This window comes from Diceros bicornis, chromosome 11 (genome assembly GCF_020826845.1).
Source record: "Diceros bicornis minor isolate mBicDic1 chromosome 11, mDicBic1.mat.cur, whole genome shotgun sequence".
Taxonomy (NCBI): Eukaryota; Metazoa; Chordata; class Mammalia; order Perissodactyla; family Rhinocerotidae; genus Diceros; species Diceros bicornis.
This window is the reverse complement of record NC_080750.1, coordinates 5,260,435-5,278,965: the sequence shown is the minus strand read 5'-3', so window position 1 is coordinate 5,278,965 and position 18,531 is coordinate 5,260,435. Positions and strand designations below refer to the sequence as shown.

General features: G+C 40.3%; 1 protein-coding gene across 1 annotated transcript; it reads right to left on the bottom strand.

The window, feature by feature from the left end:
• Positions 1–499: 499 nt before the first annotated feature.
• On the bottom strand, positions 500–16,172 carry LRIT3 (leucine rich repeat, Ig-like and transmembrane domains 3). Its single transcript, XM_058549902.1, has 4 exons — positions 15,773–16,172; positions 12,632–13,101; positions 3,766–4,071; positions 500–2,399 (listed from the first exon to the last, which is right to left on the bottom strand). Exons 1-4 carry the CDS (start codon positions 15,937–15,939, stop codon positions 1,249–1,251), a joined length of 2,094 nt encoding a protein of 697 aa, XP_058405885.1. The 5' UTR covers positions 15,940–16,172; the 3' UTR covers positions 500–1,248.
• Positions 16,173–18,531: the final 2,359 nt, after the last annotated feature.

Genomic DNA, 18,531 nt, shown 5'->3' with positions numbered 1-18,531 from the left:
TTCTTAGAACTTGCTTCTCAGAATATTTCAGGACTTCTGACATACCTTTATAAATCTGTTCTATACTCCAAAATCTTCAATGTAAAGGGAATAATCTTTAGCAAAGGTGGTGAAATACTTCTTTTTTAAAAAAAAAAAACCTAAATTTTATTTATGAATCCCCTTTTCTCTCTGTTCATGTGACCCACTCCAATTCAATTTCCCTGATGTTTTTAATCTAGAAAGTTTGACGAAATGAATCCACTGAAGCTGCTCTTTCAAAATCCTAAAACATGCTTTTTGGATCTAAAAAGACTTTCCAAGTTCTTCTCTTTACCCAGGAAATCAAAACAACATGGCAAGGGACAAACAGCTGAGCTGTAGTCCTTTGGCTACTTGAATATCTTTGGAGGAAGCAGAAGGGAAAAAAAGAAATGAAGGAAGGAAGAGGGGAGGGAGACAAGAGAGGGAGAGAGAAAAGAAGAGTAAATATCAAAATATTAAAGAGATTGTTTTAAAATGAGCACCTTTTTTAAAAAATACCCATACAGTCAGTTAGCAAATGTATTAGAATGCAATAGTTACTATTTGTTGAAATGACCTTACTATTTACCGTGATCCTCTTTTTAAACTTATTTTTGCTAATACCTGTATTTCTAAGGACAAGGGAAAAGTTGTTCTTACTGCAATATGAATACAACCACACAGTGTTGTAGTGCCTAAGAGTGCCAAGAGCCAGAGCCCCACCTCTCCACTGGGCTGGATTCGACCTTAGTCAACGCAAAACTCTGCGTCCTCCCCGTCTTGCACACCAGGCAACGGCAGCAAATGTCCACGGCAGGTCCCAGAAAGCACTTTGAACACGAATGAACATCAAGGCACAGCTGGTTACACTAATCTTTCTTCACTGCCCAAAAGACCATCTTTTTAAAATTCAGACTTCACTTTTTCACAACTATTTTCATATAAATTTATTTTTAAGAACTAAAACATTACCTTAAAATCTATTAATAACTTATTAAGCACTACTCTAAAAATTATTTCTACGGACATCTTCCATACAACAAAAATCAAAATTATTTGTCCTTTCAGCTCAGAAGTCTCATGGTATTTTTTTAAACACAATTAAAAGTGTTCCATTTGTGATTTTCATGGAGGATGTGAAAGTCTTCCCCAAAGTCACGCAAACAGAGGGTCAACGACACCCGCAGATCCTTAATTGCGTGGAGGAAATTCTGTGAAGTTCACGTGCGCCTGAGCTGTCAAACCTCAGCAATAATAGTCTGGTCTAGAACCCTCACTTTTAAAAGTCGTCTGAGATTCCACACTTGACCTAGAACAAAGCAGCAACTTTTCTGAATCGTCTCTGTGCCTTCGCGTCCAAAGCTCCCCTACACTTTGAGACCCGGGGGACAGGGTCTCAAACTGGATATAGGTCTCTTTTGCCAAATCCTCTTCCCAGAAGGAGTCTGACTTACATTGCAGTTTGCAAACTTTGTACAACAGGAAAAAAGTCAATGGCAAGACAACAACACAGGCAGTACCGCTCACCACGATAAGGACAGACCCTTGAAAATCACCTGTTTCTTCCACCATACCAGTAGAAAAGGTGACACATTGGTCTCTCTGGGGAGGCACTCCTTTTGGACAGACACATGCTATGTATTGCTTACCAGGATCCAAGCCATCTATAGTTACTTGGTTCTTGCTGGAGTCTGCATTCAGCAGCAGCAGGTCCTCCTCACCATACTTGGAATACAACACGTTCACCTCAGAGTTAGGCATGGTGTTGATGGTGTCCCACACCAAAGTCACACTCTGTTCAGTCTCACTGACTACCCTGAGATTTTCTACTGTGGCATTCATCTCCACAGACAGTGCTCGATCCAACAACGCCAACTCTTTTTTACTTGCACTAGCTGGGGGAAGCTTACCTCCACTCATCTCCACCTTTAAATTTCTTTTCCCACCTGGGTAGAGCGGGAGTGACTGCCGGCCAGCCACGGTGGTGCTTGCTGAAATTCCAGTGCCTTGAGCTGTTGTTGAAGAAACAATGGAGGAGAAGAAAGGAGATAAGGAGAAGGAAGCAATGGAGGGAGGAGACAAAGCAGAAGTAGAAAGAAGAGTGGAAGAAGCAGAGGAGGAAGAAGGCCAGGGAGATGACGAGGGACCAGGCATGGACGGAGATCTTCTAGATTCTGGCTGGACCTCTTGTTCAGGGTGATCTCCAGTTCCTCTTTCAGAAGTGTCTGATGATGTGGCGGTTGTGACAACACCCACCACTGTCACAGTAACCACAGCTTCTGACATCCCAGCCAAATTTTTGGCCTTACATTTGTAATCCCCAGCATCCTTGTATGAAATGCCTGTCAAGCTTATTATGGACCATCTGACTCCTTCCCCTGGAGATTCCTGAATTACTGGAAGAAAAAAATATACATACTCTGTGAGGGAAGAAAAAGGAAAAACTCAAGCAACATGCCAACTGAAGCAACTATCTGGTTCTACATGCATCCCTCTGACACAAGCCGAGAGGGAAATGGCACACTGCAAATCTCTGATGGCGGGTGATGGTTCTGTGAATTGTCTACGTGAAGGTCTAGGACACGCCAGGGGCCACAAGCTCTGTATGGGGAATGGTATTTTAAAAAGACATGGGGCTGCAAATTAGAAGACCTGGGTTTAGTAAACTTTTGTCCCCTAAGTAGTATGTGCTTTCAGACAAGTCAATTAATGTCTTTAGGCCTCTGTTTCTATATTTTTAAAATAAGGGGATAAGATAAAATGATCTGAAAGATCCTTCCAATTTTAACTCACTGTAGCTCTATAAAATGTTTATCACATGACCTTACTTAAATATTTCCCCAAATATTTTTTCTTGTAATAAAATGTCATCTATCTACGTAGCCAGAAGGTACAGCAGATCATTTTCTGGCATGGAGGAGTCATAATTTGTATTGTCAATCTTTCATTTTATATTTAATTTAGATAAACATCTAAACCCTGGATTTTTTTATTTGCAGAATAATACATAGTTTTGCAAAATTGGAATTTTACTTTCCTAAACAGTAAAATCTAACATATTTCCATTCTGTCTTGATTTCTGAAGGGTAATACTGGATTGAATGTCTCAATAGCCCAAAATGTAACTCACCACCTTAAACTGTGAGCCGTTTACTCTCTATTTGTAGGAATATTAGGCCTTGAATTTTTTTTATTTCATCAGGTTTCATTATTTCAATCTCGATTTAAATTTAATTTTAAAGAGTTTTAAAAGTCTATAGTGAGACTATCACTATAGAACTAAGGCCAAAGCACTGACTTGGTCATAGTAGGATCTGAAAAGTCTATGTAACCAATATTTCTAAAAATTATACTTTTTGTTTCTAATAAGGTTTGCACGTAACTTAATATTTAAATAATCATTCAAAAATGAGAAACTTGTATAAAAATCCCTTTTAAGAAAATCGTAATGGTCATACATTTTAACGTGAGCTGTATCCAAGATGATGCAGAAAGACAAAGGCCTTATCTGCAACCGGCATCCACTGGATTGTGTTGTTTTCTATCTAAGAAAAAAATCAGATTGTCTGATTTCATCTATGTCAGTAGTCAGATAAACTGAGGACAATATTAACCAATAAAATGAACCTTTCAAATTCCCTCCACCCAATAATTTTGGCATATTTTATTAGAATTAATCAGCCAATTGTAAACCACACAAAAACATGAGATAAATTCAGACCCTTGAAAACTCTGTTTCATGGGCCTGCATTAAGAGAATACCTGTATAGTTAGCCGGCAAGCTGTCGGCTCTGGTCCACGTGAGCTGCGGGGTGGGGAAGCCCGTGGCATCGCACCGCAGCAGCACATTACTGCCCAGGGCGGACGTGATCTGGGTGGCCGAGGTCATCACCGATGGCTTCAGACACTGCTCCAACTCAGCCCGCTGAAAAGCAATCCCTGCCAGGCGCTCGGGTTCACTACAAATCATCAGTGGGTCCAGAAGCACTACAGTGGGGTCAGCAACCTTTGACAACTCGATCATTTTGGAAATGTGACAGTCACAGAGCCAAGGGTTGTCCTGCAGACCTAAACCAGAGGGGAGGAAAAGGCTGAAAAGCTTATTCTGACGACTTCAGTTTATGTCACAGCCTCCTGGGGAAGCAGGTGTCTGCACGGTCTCCCTAAGAACAGACGTGCTTTGAGGGATGAAACGAAGCACCTCTCTGTCAGTTCTGCCCTGCAATCCAGCCACTGAGTGAGCACAGCCTGTCGGTTCAGATCATCAACACATGGCCACAGTTACTGACCAATTACACTGTTCTAGGCTCTGCTCTAAGCACTTACCTGCATTATCTCATTTCATCCCAACAATCCTATGAGGAGGAGAGTATTCTTATCCCCATTGTAAAGCTGAAGAAACCGAGACACGGAGAAACCAAATAATTTGACCAAAGTCACACAGTTCATCAGCGTCAGAGCCAAGATTTGAATCCAAGTACCATAGGGTGCCATAAATAACATGATAGACATATTTCTAGGGTGCTATGAAAGTACTTACAGTTTTTTAAGTATTATAGGGTGCTGAGAGGCACCTAACGCAGCCTGCACTGTGTCACTGTTTTGTGTGGTGTGAAGACATGCTGAGGTAGTATAAGTTCTGTGGAGCAAACCACAGAGTGAGAGGCAGCAGCGTCAGGAGAGAAGACTGGAAAGACTAGTCAAGACTAGAACATGGTTTGGCATGGATGTCACATGTAGTGCCTGCTCAAGTGTCCCCTCAAGAGACAGTCAGCAGCAAGGGTAGTTAGCTGTCAGCTTCCACTGCAAGTGCCTCCAGGACCTGCCTCAGCTTTCAGAACTGTTAGCCCAAGTGAGTTGGCCTTCAAGGGGGCTGTCTGGGAGCTTAAAGGAAAGTGAGGAAAATGTTACTGGAAACTAGAAGAAAGGGGACCCTTGTTATGGAGTGCCAGAAAGTTTAGCAACACTGGCACCTGTGGTTAACCTAGAAAGTGGAAAACATACTCAGTGACATGCATGCTCTAGCTAAGGACGTTTCCACACAGTGTTGAAACTGCTGCCTTGTGTCTCCTTGCTGCGCATAGTAAAATGTAAAGGAGAGACAAGAGCCAAAGGAAGAACGGATAAATACAAAGGATCCAAATCTTGCTGGGTTCAATAATAGAATTGTTTCTTACTCCAAGCCTCTCCAAAGTTCTCAAATTAAGAAATGGTTTCAAAGGGGGCTGGCCCAGCGGTGTAGTGGTTAAGTTCACGTGCTCTGCTTCGGCGGCCCAGGGTTCAAGGGTTCGGATCCCGGGCACAGACCTACACACCACTCATCAAGCCATGCTGAGGCGGAATCCCACATATGAAAGAGAGGAAGATGGGCACAGATGTTAGCTCAGGGCCAATCTTACTCAGCAAAAAGAGGAGGAACGGCACAGATGTTAGCTCAGGGCTACCCTTCCTCACCAAAGGAAAAAAAAAAAGAAAGGGCTTCAGAGAAAAAACAAGTCTAGGATGGGTGGGACTGTACAATCACTCGCTAAGATCTCAGAAGGTCTAAGATGGTGCTCGGAGCCTTCAGTCAGACAGAAGTCTCTCTAAGGACCTTAAGGGTGATGTCCCACAGCAGCTTCACCTGAAGCCCGAGGGTGAAAAGGATTTCTCTCACAAAGATTTGTGGGTGTGACTTTTTACGAATGGAATGGATTATACCTTGATTCATAAGGAGAAAAGACAGAACTGCAATTTAAAAAAATTCTAACCATGGCGGAAGATTTAACTGTTCATTCATAAATTCTAGTTTTATATAAATGCCTATTTTTAATATAATAGCACTTTATGACTGGCTCATATTTTTCTGCCAGTATTGGTAAAAGTTTACCTTTTTTAATGTTCTATCTCATAAGTTGCATTTCTTCCATGAGTGAACTGCCTTGAACTTTTTCCTCTTACATTTAGTCCTATGAATCTGTGACCAGTTCTCTAATATTGCTTTGAATTCTATCCCACCTACCAACAAACAGAAAATTCATTCTGTCATGTAATAATTAATATGTGTAGTATTTATATGTGTAATATGTATAGTAAAGTGTACTTTATACTTTCAAAACACTTATTGTGCCAGATTTTTTCTTTATAAAGTAATAACAACACAAGCCAACAGTTACTGATTGCTTCCTATGTGGCAAATACTGCACTTGTCAAGAATTGTAAAGGGCCTGAGTTTTACCCTATTTAGAGCGACCAAGTCGTCCCGATTTGCCACATAGTTTTACAGACGTTGGCAGAAGACACAAGATCTTGGTCAGAGACAAACGATAGTTTATTACTCACAGTTCTGGAGGGAGACATTGTCTTTATCATACCGGGCAGTAAGCACGCCTACCCTTTGCTCTGGAGGGAGACAAATCTCTACCTTCCAAAATGGTTCTCTACACAAACATCCTAGAAAAGACAGTTCAGAACACAAGGCAGTCAATCAGTGCCTGCCTCTGCTCACAAGACAGGCAGAAATGTGAGAGACCAGGGAGAACTGTCTCCCAACAGTACTGAGCATGCTAAGGGCTTTGTCTACCCCAATCTTGACAAAGCATGAGGTGGGTAATATTAGTAACATCCTCATTTTAAAGAGAAGAAAACCAGTGTTTAGGGAGGTTTAGGGATCTGCCCAAGGGCACACAGCTGGATGCAGTCAGGATTTGAACGTCGGTATCCTGATCTTAAAGTTCTCATTCTCAGCCACCATGTGCATGTCTTATACTGACCTCAGGAAACTAGTGTGATTCCTCCAATTTCACACCAGAGAACACAAAAGCGCAAAGAGATTACTGCCTTGACTTTGTAAGAAGCTTCGAGTCCTGACTAAGTCCCAGATGTGTTAGCCTCCTAATCTAGTACTCCTTCCACCATAACTCATTTCTTCATCCTCTAAAAACATGGAAACATATAGAGCCATGGGTGGCAGCAATAAATACTGTTATCTACAAATCACAGATGTCAAAGCAGCAACGTCTGGAGTGCAAATGGGCAAAGACCCAACAGCTATAGCACTAACAGTTTCACCCACGCTTTGAAACTTACAAAAATGCGTTAATGAAGAAGCAAAATTCTTTTACAAATTAATCCAATGGGTTATATCTAAAAGTTATGTAAACCAGGAAGATATTTTTAAATCCCTCAAAAATAGAATGTTTATGTATTCCAGTTTTGAAATATCTAAGGTCAAAGGTACAACTTTAAAACCTGAACAATCCAAGTGTCATACCAACTAAAACACCAAATAAGCCTTGAACGGTGAAAAAAATAAAACCTGAATAATAATAGTGATCTGAGTCTTGAACACATACATCAGGTGTTTTCTCTTCTGGGGACAAAGGTACAAGAACCCTTTGGAGTTAAACTGTGACTTGTTCTGCATTCCTTCAAGGCAGCACACCAACCACAAGCACAGTAATTTGCATTCATTAATTTAATTTACATAACTATTCTTGGATAGGGGCAAATGAACTTTGCCTTCTCCTTTTTCTAAAAGGGTAATGTTTTCCACGCATCACAGTAGTTGGATTAAACGTGCTATTTTTTGTGAAAAGTCAGCAATAAATTCCTGTACAAAAGTTATTCTGCAGACGATCAACACTTGAAGGCAAAGACCATGCCTTAGTCAACTTTATGGAGGCAGTGGTGTTGAACAGTTCAAGGGGGAAAGGAAAATCTTTTCAACAAATGGTGCTGGAACAACAGGACATCTGTTTGGGGAAAAAATAAACCTCAACCTCTACCTCACACTATACTCAAAAACTATTTTGAGGTGGATCACAGTCATAAACATGGAAGCTAAGAATAGAAAGGTAAAAACTGCATATAAAAGTTAAAACCATAAAGAAAGTAGAATACCTCTGTGACCTGTAGGTAGGCAAATATTTCTTGGATGGGACACAGAAAGCATTAACTATAAAAGAAAAAAACTGATAAATCAGATGTCATCAAAATTTACAACTTTCTTAACAAAGATACCATGAAGACAATGTACAGACAAGCCACAGACTTGGAGAAAATATTCATAATGCACATAACTGAGAAAACACTTGTATTCAATAATAAAGAGACAAACAACGTTAAAAAATTATAAAGGAATATGGGGCCAGCCCAGTGGCATAGTGGTTAAGTTCACATGCTCCTCTTTGGCGGCCCTGGGTTCACAGGTTCGGATCTCGGGCGTGGACCTACACGCGCCTCCTCAAGCCATGCTGTGGCAGCGTCCCACGCGCAAAGTAGAGGAAGATGGGCACACATGTTAGCTCAGCAACAATCTTCCTCAAGCAAAAAGAGGACGACTGGCAACAGATGTTAGGGCCAATCTTCCTCACCAAAAAAAAAAAAATTATAAAGGAATATACCAATGACCAATAAGCAAATGAGTACATGGTGAACACCATTAGTCACTAGGCAAATGCAAATTAAAATCACAACATGACACCACTCTCTGATCCACCCAGCCCCAAGAATGGCTGAAAAAGACTGACAACATCAAGTACTGGTGAGGATATGGAGCAGGCAGGCTGTGATACAGTGCTAGTTAGAGTGTAAAATAGTACAGCCTCTTTGGAAAACTGGCAGTTTCTTAAAAAGTTATATATATAACCATCCTATATATATTCAATCCTAAGAATTTATCCAAGAGAAATGAAAACATGCTACAAAAAGCTTTGCACAAGACTGTGAATAGCAGCTTAACTCATAATAGCTAAAAACTGGAAACAGCCCAGGTGTCCAACAACAGGAGAAAGGATGAATTGGTACATTCATAAAATCGACTACGACTCAGCAATAAGGAACGACCAATACATGCACACGGATGAATCCCAAAAACACAATGCTGAGTGAAAGAAACCAGGCACAAGAGTGCATCTTATATGATTCCATTTATATGAAATTTAGTGCAGACAAATTAACCTATGGTGATAGAAAATAAATGGTGGTTGCCTGGGCTGGGAGGAGACGGAGTGAGAAGGGGCCAGGGGAAATTTCCGAGGTGATGAAATTATTCTGTATCTTGATAAGGGTGTGGGTTTTGGGGGTGTATACATTTATCATCACACCCGATTGTACACTTAAGATCCACTGTATGCAAATTATACCCCAATTCCTCAATTATGAAAAAGTTTAAAAGAGAAACGAATGCTATCTCTGGCACAGGGTAAGCCCCAACTATGGGGTTTGTCTCCTCTGTGCCCAGCAAAGGACGGGCACACTCACGGGGACTGAGGAGTATTTGTTGAATTAAATTAATGCCGTTTTAGAAAATTCTGTGGGAATACTCAGGCGCTGCTGTCCTTCAGGCAAACTCCATTCTGAATAGGAGAAGAGCCCAGGTTTACAACTGAACAAATTTGGGCACCAGTAAAAAAAGCACTCAGAAAAGCATTCTATGCCCTCTCCTACTGCAGGCTTTTTCCTCCAAGACAAACACTGTCAGGCCTTACTGAGTCTGCCTGTGTAAACATTTGCTTGTTCTTGAGAAAGACGCCATGGAAATTTACCTGTATTGCAAATCAAAAATGTAATCTGGTTTCAGGGTTAATTTAAATACTTACTTGCAGGACACTAGTTTATGTTTTTATGGATACATTAAAGGACAATATTATTAAGTTGATATTTTTACTCATGCAGAAGAGAGAGGGAGTAAAGGAAAAGCCTTTCCCTAAATTTTTTTTTATTACATAAATACATGATTTAAAGAGATCAGTAAAGTAATGCATATGTGAGAAAAATAACTCTGGTGTTATTACATACCATAAATTGCATTACAAAAGAGAGGGGAAGAATGTGGGTTCTGGAACCAAACAGCCTGTATTCATACTCCCGCTCCACCACTAGGTGGTGAGTGAATCTGGGCAAGTGGCTTAACTTGCACCTCATTTCTTCATCTATAAAATGGGGATGAAAGGGTGCTTACCACAGGGTTAACACGAGATTGGAAGAAGCTCTATCTGCACAGTGTAAGAAGCAGGCTGGGCCCTGAGTAAGTGCTCTATCAGTGTTAGCTATTACTGTTACTATTTTAAATAGAACCTCCATCTGCTAACAACAACAAACACAGGACAATAAAATTAAATACAATGTATCCCACGATAATAGTACAAAAAAGTTCTACAGGGCACCCGGAAAAATATCATTGCTACAGTTAACCACTGAGTTCTAGAAAATCTAGAATTAGTTCTCATTACCATATTTTAATGATAAAATTGGAAGACTGAAATATAGTTAAAATAACAAAAGAGCCGAAGTAGAGGTCTTTCTTCACAAGACACTCCCATCTCAGTCACAGCTGCTGTGGATTATTGTTGATCTAAAATCATAACCTCAGAGACTGTCCGCCTTGTATTCTAAAGAACTGTCTCATAAAACATCTCATTACGTTCTCATTCCAGCCCTGTGAGCAAGAAGGATTAAGTCTCCCATCTCCATACTCCAGCTGAGAGAGCGCACGTTTCTGTGTGTGATCCACACGCGTGCCCCAGCCCTCTTCTGAGAGGGCGGCACTTCTTTCCCCTTTTGTTACAAGGTAGGCATGGCTTTGCCAAGGTCACCTGCCACCCACGGCTGGGCATGCTTCAAAATATCTTCTATTATTTATTATCATGTTTATTATCATTATTATAAAAATAATGCATAGTCATGCAGAGCACTTTGAAAATACAGAAAATCAAAAGATGTCCCACTCCCCAAAAAGGACGGTTAACCAACTAGTGTATCTTTTCAGTCTTTTTCTTTGCACATTTTTAAATAATTGTAATCATGCTTTATATACAATTACATACCCTGCTTTTTAAATTTACTGTTATACCAAAAGTTTTCTCATGTTACTGCTTTTAGAGAATCTGAACCCTAAAACATATGTAAAACTGTGGGTAACTCTCCACGGACAATGAAATTTCATAACCCTTTCTCATTTGATCCCTCAGCTCTCATCCAGATTTAACTCACAAGGGAAAAATATTAATGTTCTATAAATTACTTCTTCATGGTAATATTTGCAACTAATCATTACAGAGCTATTTCTAGTAATTTAGTAATTGGATTTATTTTATACTATACATCTTCATTGGGTACTTCTATTAGAACCAAGAACTGCTTCCAAAGAAACTTAGAAAAATATAGAGAGAAATAGAATCTGAATGTTTAAATTAGACAATCTCTAACTACTAGCCTTACTCATAAGGATCAAATTAGCGGCTAAAATAAAGTAAATAAATACTACAGTATAGGTTTACATGGTGCCTATCACAGTGTATATAACAAGGACTCCACAACTATTGTTAAATTAAACCGTTTTTTCTCTAGCCTATCCTACAATACTTCCTTTATTCTCTAATCAAAAATGTTTGAAGGACTAGATAAGCAGTGGACAAAACTGCTATATAAGAAAAGCTTACGTGATTTTGCCTCTTTCTATCTGGTTCTTATTATTCATACTTTTAGTCTCATAAGCACCAAAACACATTTACATTTCAACAAAAGCAATGCTAAAACCATTTAAACGCTGTCACAGCATTTTCTTTTTTATCAAAAAAAATTGCAAATTTATCTTTTAGTTTATTTATACTTTACTTCAGCAAATATTTGAGTATGTGATATTGGTCAGTAGGGATTGCCTGCACAAACTTAGCATCTGGTTGCTTCTCACTCCAAAAGGCTTATTGTCATTTCACTGGACAAACACTTAGTTCTTTCATGCTTCTGAGAAACATAACCTCTTCTGCAGCCATGATGGACATAACTTGTGAACTGACAACAAAGCCTTATTGAGTGAACAAAATTTTAGCAAATCAAACTGATTGACCAAAGCCTCAGGCTTGTGGTTCATACAAAAGTATGAAAGGCCTCCCTGTCCACAGACACCCCTGAGAAGGGTCTCGGTTCACAGACTTCAGTCAGGGAACCACATTCACTGGCATGCACCATGTGCAGAGCACTGTGCAGAGCACGATGCGGAGATACAAAGAAAGAAGACAGAGGTTTACTGGAAGGAGTGTACATTTAAGAACCCAAGGCTGATACCCACAGAACCTAAACAAAGTGAGGATCAACACATACAAAACTAATCACAGCTAAACTTAGAGACCAAATCCATTAGCAGACCCATTGGAGGCCTGTAAAATAACTGGTGTTTCCACCATTTCTTTTGAGATTAAGAAAATGTGGAAGCTACTTTCCTAACTAATTAAACCACTGCCCCTCATAAAGATGTTGACACCTCTCTCTCACTCCTGAAGAGCCTGATGAAGGGATAAAAAGAGATCAGGGCAAAAGGTTGGGTGTGGCAGAGTATGGAGCACTGGTGTGCTCACAAGAATCAGGGCAGGTTGGTAGATTTTGTCATTCAGCTCCAGGCTCTCTAAGAGCAATGGTAGTCTCTCAGCTTATGAGGCCAGCTCCCCTCCCTCCGCAAACACACACACAACATTACACCTTACACAGGGTAGACAGGCAAATTGACCTAGCTGATAAAGTACTATACCATCAAAAGGGCAAGTATAGAGTAAGAGACCAAATTCAATAGACATGAAAAGACTGGACAATTGAAGGCACGCAGAGCAAATTATCTGGACCTGAGAAGCCCAGAAACGGGCGAGCTTACCAAGAATAACTCTTCTTGGTGAGAGGTCCAGGCTTCTAGACGATGTAACTAAGTGGGACCAGCTCTCCAGGAAATCTGGCGGCAGCGTTGTTAGTCTGTTGCTTGATAAATCCAAGTAGGCGAGGTTCTTCAGGTACCTGACTGCTTCATGTGGCACACTGGTTATTCTGTTATTGTGCAAATCCAGGGTCCTCAGATGGGGCATGTCCAGCAGAGAGGCCCAAGGGAAAGCAGCCAGAGAATTCCCATCCAAGCGCAACTCATGCAGCTGCCTTAGGTTGTAAAAGCTGCCAGCGTCAAGGCTGGCCACGGAACTGTAAGTCACCCAGAGGTACCGGAGCTCCACCAGGTAGTAGAAGGCCTCGGCGGGGATCCCGTGGATGACGGTCTTCTCTATGCGAAGCTTCACCGTGTCCACGGGGAAGTTCGTAGGGACCTCATTCATATCCAGGTCATTACATAGCACCAACCTAGTGTCACAAGAACAGTGGAAGGAAACCTGCTTTCTGAGACTCATTTGAAAAAATAATACTTATCTGAAACATGCATTAATTTTTCACTCCTTGCTGGTTTTTGCAAAATATCTGTTCAGCCTGGCTAACCTATTCATTAGTAATTTGTCATCATCTTCTTCTTCCAGGTTGAATCACGAAATGGCCATTTTTGTAGGTTACAAATGATCAGATATCAGCAGTTTCATGTGGTTCAACCTTATATTGATGAAGCTCTTTATGGGTCAGGCCTGTGCCACACCCATCACAACCATCCCTTCTGTAATCATCATGGCAGCCCTAGGGGGTAGATGCTGGGTTACAGGTAGAGGCACCAGCTCTGGAGTCAGGCTGATCTCGGTTCAAATCTAAGCTCTGACGGCTCCTCTGTGGCCGTGAGATTGTGGCCACTTCTCCAATCTCTCAACTTCATTGCCCCATATGAGGTGTTAGGATGACTAATTGAAACAGATATAAAATTTTACACCTTCCTGGCACATAATAAGCACTCAGTGGGTGTTTGCTATTATTATCATCAACCTCATTTTTACAGATGAAATAATGGAGGCCCAGCAACATTAGGTAACTTCCCAAGGTCACACAGCTAGTGGATTACAGAGCCACCCCTCAAACCCACATCCGTCCACTCCAAAGTGCACACTTTCACCTCTCTAGGAAATGACCCACTTTAAGGGAATCCCCTGTTGAAGCTATAAATTGATCCTTTTGAAGAAGATCACTTAATTAAAGAAAGAAAAAAGAGCAAATGTTCATACTACATGCTTAAAGTTAAGCTCTATTTTAACCAGGTGACCCATGCACTGCTTTCAGCCTAAGGAATTAACCAGAAACTTGGAGTTTATTCCTTTTACCACTCACTAACTTAAATTACCTTGAGCAAGTCATGTTGTGATCTTGTTTAGCGGCACGTGGAAAACAGGCATAGAAAAACAAGCCTGCCCCATACGTGGGTGTAAAGTAGGAAGAATCAGAGAATTTGGATTCATTTTAACCTGAAAAAAGACCTATTTATCTCCCGTTATATACTCATCCCCACTAGATGGCTGAAAATTAACAATAAAAAGTTTTGCAAAGCATGATCTAAATTATAATTCATTACACATGTAGTAAATAATAACAATAACACAGCCATTTAGTAAAACACATCACATTAAATCAGTGAATTTTAAAAGCCAGCCTATAATGTAAGAGAAGGAAGCAGCATAAAGCTGCAATGTACTGGCGGCATCATCTCCTTTCTGTAACTTTGGGAGAAGACCCTATGGAATCACTGGAATTCTCTAGGGGCACCTCTTCCTCTTCATCTCTATTCTGTATCACAAATTTCAGTGCTACTTTATACCAGAATGATCCGGTTTCTACTCATTAAGTCAGCATTCCAGTGTGCTGTAATGCAAAAAAGCCTGGACTGGGAGCTAAAAGACCCAGCATCTTATCAGCCAGTCACTGCATCCACTCAACACTGTGACCCTGGACAAGTCATTTAGTCTCTATAGGGTTTAGTTTCTTCATTTATAAAATGACAGTGGTCAAATTAGATTATTTCTAGAATTCTTGCCAGGCATAATATGCTCTGATTTTTATAAAATCCATCAATAAAGGGCCACCACGGAGAAGAAAGCATTTCTATGATTGTTTTCTCAAAAGCACCCTAGCCTGAGTCATTAACTGCTGCATATCTTTTGCCAAGTAGGTCTTTAAGTCTTAAGTTCTTCTCACTGTCTTTACCAACCTAGTGAATATCTCAAAAAGATACCAAGAGTTGGTTAAGTAAAGTTTATACAATAACAAAACAAACTACTCAAAAATATGTTTATTATTTGTTTAAATTTGTAAGACAAATTGGGTGATTCTTTTAACAAATTACTTTTAAGAGTGTCACTGTTCACTTCAACAAAGTCACAAAAAAATCTGATCCTCAAAAAAAAAAAAGTCTACCATGTTTAGCTAATATGAGTTCTGTTTTGCATTTAATTCTATCTAAAAGGATCCACACATATTACAAGTAACTGTTCTCATTTAACAGGTAGACATCAGAGCAACGCAGAGGTTGAATAGCTTCTGTGAGACCCCACGGTGCCAGCAGGAGGCAGGGTTGATCTGGATTCTTCAAACTTCTTTTCTTTGTAAACTCCAATATCTTAAAGTGAAAAATTCTAATTATGAAGTTCTCTAACTCTTGTGATGCTCCTTCCTACTTCCTAAGTTCTATCCAGTTGGCATGAATAACTCTCAAAATGAAACAGAAAACCCTGGAAGCAAATGCTCTGGCCTGTCACGGTACCTCCCGATGGGCCCGGCCCTCTTGTGCTTTCTCTAATCTGGCTGAGCTGACCACACACATTTGACCTCCTGAAAGGGATGTTTTGTGACAAGTGCAATTAATATTTTTGTGATACAGAATGTGTCTGAGAGTCTCAAATAATTTGAGGGGCTTTTAAGAGCTAAACCACTCAAAATGAAAACAGTGAAGGAGTGGGCAACCAGTACAAACACAATTAAGCTCAAGCTTATGTAAATGAACCTCTCCTCTGATTTCTGATGGACAACTTGCTTTCAAAATAAGGCCATCTGGTTTGAGCCCTTTTTCTCGGAATCATCAGAACACTTAGCAAGGAGAGAAGCGTACCTTGATCCCAAGCCGTCGTTTCTGCCCAGATAATCGCAGGAGCACTGAGAAGGACAGGAACAGCTCACTCCTTCCAAAAAGCTAAGCACAACGCACAGAAGTACAGAGAGACGCATCGCTCCTTCAGAGGTTATTTGAACAAAAGGTAAAAACAAAATCCTAAGCATCCAGAAGCTGGTGTGCCAGGAATATAAACAGCCATTTAGTAACAGCAGATTATACGGAATTAGCCGAGATCTGTAGTTACTTAACCTTCAAGTGTATCTTGCAGGGGGATCAATCGACCTAGCCTGTGAACAGTTTCAGCAACCCACATACAAAATAGAGGAGGACTGGCATAGATGTTAACTCAGGGTGAATCTTCCTCAGCCAAAAAAAAAAAAAAAAAAAAAAAAAATATATATATATATATATATATATATATATATAAAATGGGAAATATTACTGAAAACTAATAGAATGCATATAGAAATAATAGAGTCAAAGAATTTGCTCAGTTAAAATAAAACACTGCTGATTTTCAGGTTCTGCACAATTCATCTGCTCATTGAATATTTAGTGAGCACACACTGAACCAAGTACTAGAGCTACAAGGATGAATAAGGCACCTCACCGCACAAACGGACCTCGAATGATAAAGAGAGGCCCAGAGTACTCTTGTGAAGAAGCACACGAGAAGAACATCTACCCTGCCCTGCTGGTCACTTCCTAGGGTGGGTGGTACCTGAGCTGCTCTATAGGATGCATGTCCCCGTAAGAGGGGGAAAATCAGGAAAGCGGCATTGCCAGCAGAGGGAAAAGCAGGAATAAAGGAATGGAATAAAGGAATGGAAACAAGAAATAGCATGTTGTCCTCAGAGAACTATGAGCACTTCAGCACTGCTCAGGCAAAGGATCTGAGGCAGGAAGTTAAAAAAGAAGGGGAGGAGAAAAAGCTGGAGAAGTGGGCGAAGACGAGGTCACGACGGAAGGGCCGCAGATGCCCTGTTAAGGAGTTTGCACTCAGCCTCTCGGCGACGAGAGCAATAAAGGTCGAGCCAGGGAGGGGCACATCAGATCACCATTTTCAATAGACTCCTCTGGCACCTGTGTGCAGGAAAGGGTTAGAAAGAGCAAGCAAGGAGGGAGGAGGCTGTGGTTAGAGTCCAGGTGAGCAGCCACAGGGCTGCAACTTGACTGCCACGCTGGGAAGAGTTCAGATAATGCGCCCTCAGGAAACATCTAGGTGGGGAAAATGCTAGCTTAGATGTAGGGGTGAAGAAGGGATTTAAGAACAACCCCAAGGTGATGGGTGGTGTCCCCAGGTGAGTTTGCAAGCACAGGAGGAGGAAGGAATGGGGGAGAGGTAGGTAGAGTTCTGACCACCAACTGACCAAAATGGTTTCTGAACTATTAATTTCATGGATGTTATGACCTACACAGAAGCAAGACATGCCAAATTGAGTATAGAAAAACTATTTAAAGATAAAACATCAGAAATTAGTACCTAAGAGGTTAGAGGGAGCTACGTAACCAAAGCCAGGTCTTCCTAGTCTTATCATATAAGCAAATTACTGTAATTGATTAATGTGATATTAAAATACAATTGCAATTTTAAAGTCCTTTATGCTTGAAGTAAAGTTGCCCCTTGCTTATTGCTGCAAATAAGTTCAAGGCTTTGCAAATTGGAACTCTGAATCAATTTTTGAGACAATGTTACACAGATCATCCCTGCCATTTCCTGGCTCTGCAACTTCGGGTGCAGACTCTCCCTGTGCTTTCTCTGTAAGTGGCTCAGCTACGAGGGACAGGATGAGCAAAGAGCCAGTGGCACAGAAGCATTCAGATCTCTCTGGAACACTAAACATTTTAATTTGGCCATGGAGAAAGACAAAAAGCTGAAAAGTCCCTTTGGGACCATGTTGAGGAGGGTCATGGAGTTTCAGCTGATGGATTTATCACTTGGCAAGTGATTGAAGGTTTTTGAGCTGAAGATTTTTGGGACCGGAACTTTTTTAAAAAAGATTATTCTAGCTATATATATAATTGATGTATTGATTGCAGTGGAGAAAGGCAGAGGATGAGGAGATAAATTAGGGGATTATTAGAGTAGTTTACCATTCCAAATACACAGAGAGTTGAACGTATATAAGACTAATGCCCTGATTTTTCTTAATATGCAGCCAAAGGTGCTAAAGAGACAGTTTACAAAAAGAAAAAATAAAGATAAGAAAGTACAATACGCAAAGATACACAGCCTCACTAGCAGTTAAAGAAATGTGAAATAAAATGAATTTGTTACAGTAAATAGTTTATAGCTTTAAAAAATTAACTATACAGCACTATTAGCAGGAATATGATGGTAAAAGTGTAAGTGCCAATGACAGGGTAAATTAATTCAGTCTTTCCAGAGAGCAAGCTAGCAACAATAATACTGTTTTAATATTTTTATCCAGTAATTCTAGTCTGAAGAAACATTCAAATAGAATAGCCTGTCCCAAAGAAAAAAGGTATTTGTACTAAAATGTTCCCAGTGGTACATCTACGAAACTAAAAATTGTGAAGCAATTTAAATGTCTACTATTTAAACAATGGCATATTATCATGCTCTGCTTAATGGTCATTAAAAATGACAAATGTGAGTATACAAATTCATTCAACATTCAACAAATATTTATTTATTGAGTGCCTACTATGTGCCAGGCAACATGGGTCTACAAGCTAAGGATACATCAATGAAGAAACGCACAGCTAATCAACGGGTGTCAAGTTTCAGTTAA

Coding starts and splice junctions, on each gene's coding strand:
- LRIT3 (XM_058549902.1), bottom strand. CDS start 15,939: ATGCTTAGGATTTTGTTTTTACCTTTTGTTCAAATAACCTCTGAAGGA. Junction 13,102..15,772: donor AACGACGGCTTGGGATCAAG/GTACGCTTCTCT, acceptor TTGTGACACTAG/GTTGGTGCTATGTAATGACC. Junction 2,400..3,765: donor CTTGCCGGCTAACTATACAG/GTATTCTCTTAA, acceptor TTTTTCTTCCAG/TAATTCAGGAATCTCCAGGG.